The sequence below is a fragment of the Morone saxatilis genome, unplaced genomic scaffold, assembly GCF_004916995.1.
Source record: "Morone saxatilis isolate NCDOM2014 unplaced genomic scaffold, NCSU_SB_2.0 Contig3, whole genome shotgun sequence".
Lineage (NCBI taxonomy): Eukaryota > Metazoa > Chordata > Actinopteri > Moronidae > Morone > Morone saxatilis.
Window position 1 is genome coordinate 16,562,533 of NW_023339873.1, and position 5,136 is coordinate 16,567,668.

At 41.3% G+C, this 5,136-nt stretch overlaps 1 protein-coding gene across 1 annotated transcript; it reads left to right on the forward strand.

The window, feature by feature from the left end:
• The first annotated feature begins 2,119 nt into the window (after positions 1–2,119).
• On the forward strand, positions 2,120–4,436 carry foxa2 (forkhead box A2). Its single transcript, XM_035674215.1, has 2 exons — positions 2,120–2,287; positions 2,937–4,436. Exons 1-2 carry the CDS (start codon positions 2,216–2,218, stop codon positions 4,104–4,106), a joined length of 1,242 nt encoding a protein of 413 aa, XP_035530108.1. The 5' UTR covers positions 2,120–2,215; the 3' UTR covers positions 4,107–4,436.
• The last annotated feature ends 700 nt before the right edge of the window (positions 4,437–5,136 follow it).

The window sequence follows — 5,136 nt, forward strand, 5'->3', positions numbered from 1 at the left end:
TGTAACACAAAAACCACAAATTAGCATCCTCTTTGTTACTGATGCAGATGTTTGGCCTTATTTTACGTGGGAAATTGATTTGATATAAAGGTTTTATATTTTCAAACATGAGCTCATGTGCATTATTCATGAATGTATGTTGTATACATTTTTATGTATGTATGTATAGATATTTTACATGAACACCTACATGCTTACATCAGCCCTGCAATAGGCCTGTATTTTAAACACCAGCCCGTAAAATTAGGCTACATACATAATATCTAGCAATAAATGATAGACGGTTATTTGTTTGATCATTTTGAAAGGTTTGTCGTTTTTAATGATTAAAAAGATAATATCTTAAAAAAAAAAAAAACTTGGGTTGACTGAGCCGAGAGAGCGCAGATTTGGCCATCTCCAGCTCTCTCCGGTGAAATCCCCAATCCTCAAACACACAGAGCTTTTTTTTTTCATGATCTCATTTCCAAGTTAAGCAGACTCTGTTAGTCCCTCGTCAACACGACAGGTTTACTCGCCTTTACTAATGGCTCTCTATACTGATAGTTATGCTCTTGCGTAAATATGGAGTCAAATAGATGTACCACTACCGACACGTGGCTGGCACCGGACCGCAGTCTCACCTTAATGTTTGTTTCATACAAATACTGTACAGGCTGCGAGAGTTGAAGGGCCTCAACAGCCCGGGCCTCATCCGTCTCACACTGCAACCGCACATAAACACAATTTTTAAAAAAGGGGGGGGGCGTCAAAAAATTTAAAAAACCTATGTCTTTATGCGTACTCTGAAATCGCCTAGTTAGTATTTATATACTGGAAATTCAATTCAGCAGATAAAAAGGTGGGTTAATCTGTTTGGGGTTTGCTACCCTTGATTATTGTGGTTTAAATTATTTATAATTATTAACTATTTAGTGTAAAAAAGTCAGAGAAAAATACAAACTCCATCGATTCTAAAATGTTTCACAGTGGTTTGATTTGAAAGAATTAGGCTGCTTTGTGTGCCACAAACAGCAGAGCCAGTTGGAGACAATAACCGAGAGAGGGCGCTCTGAAGCTATGCGTGGCATATTCAACACTAATTAAAACATTTAGAAACAGTAATTCAGTCATCCAGGTTAGTAAATCAGGGTGAAACCTTTCGTTTTTGCAAATATTTGTGAAATTATTTTGAGAAAAAATAGGCACACTTTAATAGCAACACAAATGTCGAATAAAACGGGTTTATAATAGAGCATTATTGGTCATAACAGCTGGGGAACAGTGATGAAATGTGCTTATAGTTATAACAGAATAAGTTTTATCAAAGGATCTTAAATCACTTGAATGGAACCCAGTAGTCCTACTCATGCGTACACGCAGGCCCCTGTCAACTATAAAATCATTATTCTCTGCAGGTTAAGACTGGCGTTTAGAAACATGAAGATATGACTCTCTGAGCGACCCATAAACAGTTGAATGTGCCTGAATATACACAGCAGCACAACACTGGAAACATACAGTAATGCCATTATTAATTAATGGTTGCATCTGCTTAAATACATTCCCAAATTAAGCGGATTTCCACTGATAGATCAAGGCTGATCTAATTCATAAACGTTTTCATGTCCTTTAGTGTTATGGTGTGCAATAATAAACAGTTACATTTATGTTAAGGCTATAAATTCCTTGAATGCAACGCAATAAAAATGGATTGTGATTTCAGCTTAGTTGAAGTGGAATAAGAACGTTGGAGGATGTGCGTGATGAAAAGCTCACCAAGGAAAAGCGCCAAACATTCCTTTTATAGCTCTCTCTCCTTTTTTTCCAGCCAAAATACAATAAGATTAGTTTATAATGAAGCTTTTCATCAGAAACTGTTCTTTTCAGTCAGCGCAGGTGTACAATTGGGGTGGTGGGGGGGAGGGAGCTTGAGGAGTCTCACGCCTAGGTGCGAGGAGATTATTCAAATAGGGCCCAAGGCGTAGAAGTAGGGATTGGAGGCTTGCCTAGCGCACAGAGCTATATCACAGCGTTAACAGGCAGCACGGAGCGTCATTTGAACTCCAGTCACTGACAGACGCATTTCACGGCTGGCTCCATAAGACACACATGCGCCAGTCCTTGACGAAGGGACACACCGACGACCCAAATACACTCAGTGGTCCCCAGTCACCTGCTATTAGAGAGACTTTTGGCTTTTCCTCTGCTGGGAGACGCTTTGTAAAAGTCCTCCATGATGCTTGGAGCAGTTAAAATGGAAGGACACGAACACACCGACTGGAGCACCTACTACGGAGAGCCTGAGGTGGGTACCTTAAATATATATTTTTTTCCGTCTAAAGCCGATCCCATTTTATACAACTCAATATTAGCCCTGAGATAATATTAACTTTGTGATCAAATATTGACTTGAGGCGCCTCCAAATCCTCCCCCATCTCCACGCAGCGCACTATCCTAACAAAGTTGCTTGACGTGTAGGGGGGAAACTTTTCCCTCGGATTATAATTTCATAACTCTATACGTATCTTTACTAAATCAGATTATTTTTGTCATGTTTCCACTCAACAAACATCGGAGCTGTTTGGTTTTGGGGAGATTGATTCAAATATTTGTGTTGCTGTCGCTATTCTGTGTGTGAGCACAGTCATATTAGGTGTCAGCATTCTCTGCGACATTGTACATTTTCAGCGGATTGTTTAACTTAATTTACTCTCCACACCAGAGGCATTAAATTCATTGTTAGTAATGCATCTGTCCTTTTAATTAAAAAAAAAAACAGTTTTACGCAGGAGCAAAAGCAAATGAACAGTTATTTTAATCCTATTTTGAATTACGCAATGATTGTGATTTTATACGGCTTCAATAAAAGCTGTGTTTAGTAATTACTGTTATTTTTGATTCCTCACTGTAATGCCAGATAGAACTGATGGTTGTCTCTGTTCCTCGTTCACAGTGTTACACCTCGGTTGGCAACATGAACACGGGCCTGGGAATGAACTCTATGAATACCTACATGAGCATGTCCGGCATGAACACTACTGCCAACATGACGGCCAACTCCATGAACATGTCATACGTCAACACGGGCATGAGTCCCTCCATGACCGGCATGTCACCGGGCACCGGAGCCATGAACGGCATGGGCGCAGGCATGACGGCCATGAGCGCAGCCCTGAGCCCCAGTATGAGTCCCATGACTGCGCAGCCCGCATCTATGAACGCCCTGACATCCTACACCAACATGAACGCCATGAGCCCAATTTACGGACAGTCTAACATTAACAGGTCCAGAGACCCTAAGACCTACCGCAGGAGCTACACGCACGCCAAACCCCCGTATTCCTACATTTCCCTCATCACCATGGCCATCCAACAATCTCCCAGCAAGATGCTGACGCTGGCCGAAATCTACCAGTGGATAATGGACCTCTTCCCTTTTTACCGACAGAATCAGCAGCGCTGGCAGAACTCCATTCGCCACTCTTTGTCGTTCAATGACTGTTTCCTCAAAGTGCCCAGGTCGCCGGATAAACCCGGGAAAGGCTCCTTTTGGACTCTCCACCCGGACTCCGGGAACATGTTTGAGAATGGCTGCTACCTGAGGAGACAGAAGCGCTTCAAGTGCGATAAGAAGACCATGAAGGATAACGGCCGCAAAGCGGGAGATGGCGGCTCCTCCAACAGCAGCTCGGAGAGCTGCAACGGCAACGAGTCCCCGCACTCCAACTCTTCCTCCGGCGACCACAAAAGGTCCCTGTCGGACATGAAGACGAGCCAGGCCCTGAGCCCGGAGCACGCCGCCCCCTCCCCGGTGTCGCAGGGGCAGCACCTCATGTCTCAGCATCACTCGGTCCTTGCGCACGAAGCGCACCTGAAGCCGGAGCACCACTACTCCTTCAACCACCCGTTCTCCATAAATAACCTCATGTCTTCGGAGCAGCAGCATCACAAAATGGACCTAAAGACTTACGAGCAGGTGATGCATTACTCTGGCTATGGCTCCCCCATGGCCGGGGCTCTTTCCATGGGCCCTATGGCGGGGAAACCCGGTCTGGATTCATCCATACCTGACACAACTTACTACCAAGGCGTCTATTCCAGGCCAATCATGAACTCCTCATAAACTCTTTACCCCTCCATCCGAAGTGGACTTTCTTCAACCTTCAATTTGTACATTTGTAAAAAAAATATAGAGTTTGTGTACAATATGTATTTCAAATATTTTTGACGTTTCCCACCGTTTTAGTTGTCGAGTTTGTTAGTAGCCTAATTATTTTGTGAGAGGATGTTGATAATAATAATTAAAAGTAATGATAATGTGACGAGATCTGTTCAGAAGTCGGCTTCAGGAATGGACCCCAAAGACAAACAACAGCTTGCTGTAAAATAGCCTACATCTGCTTAACTGGATTCCTAAATGAATTTAATGCCTCGCAGGATTTCTTCAATCATTTGTGTAATTCCTATTTATGGCTTATATTATTATTATTATTATTATTATTATTATACAAAAAACAGTCTAATGGAGGCAACAAGAGTTTCACCATTAATTTGCTCTGGTGAGGTGATGAATTTATATAATGAATTCAACGAATATAACAACTGTAGGCAACATTTTCAACGAAATAAAAACTTAGTTCGGTAGTCACACTAAATACACTTAAATGTTAAAAATAAAATTGTAAAGGGAAAATACAGCTAAGGAAATATTTATTTTATTAGATCAGTGTTGTTATTTATGACATCCAGATAACATGAATGAATTAACTATGTGGATAAATGAGTTATATAATGATAGTTTTTTAAAATCTAAGAAATTCTTATCCATGTGCCTTATGATGAGGCGCATGCTTTCAGAGGATTAATAGCTTTGCTGGCCAATTTGTGCCAATGCTCTCATTTTCAGTCAAATGCAACAAACAAACACCCTTATTAATCCAAACCAAATTGGAATATTAATGGAGGAAAAGAGTTTTCCAACACAGCCACACAATATTGGATGATGCAATGAAGTAGAGACCCTATAGAGGCGCAGAAGCATTTTTATAAATTATACTAACATAATAATATGCTGTAAATGAAAATGTTTGTTTTCTGCAGATATAAACATACGCAATCAATCAATCATGCAGAACCGATAACGTGCCACGATC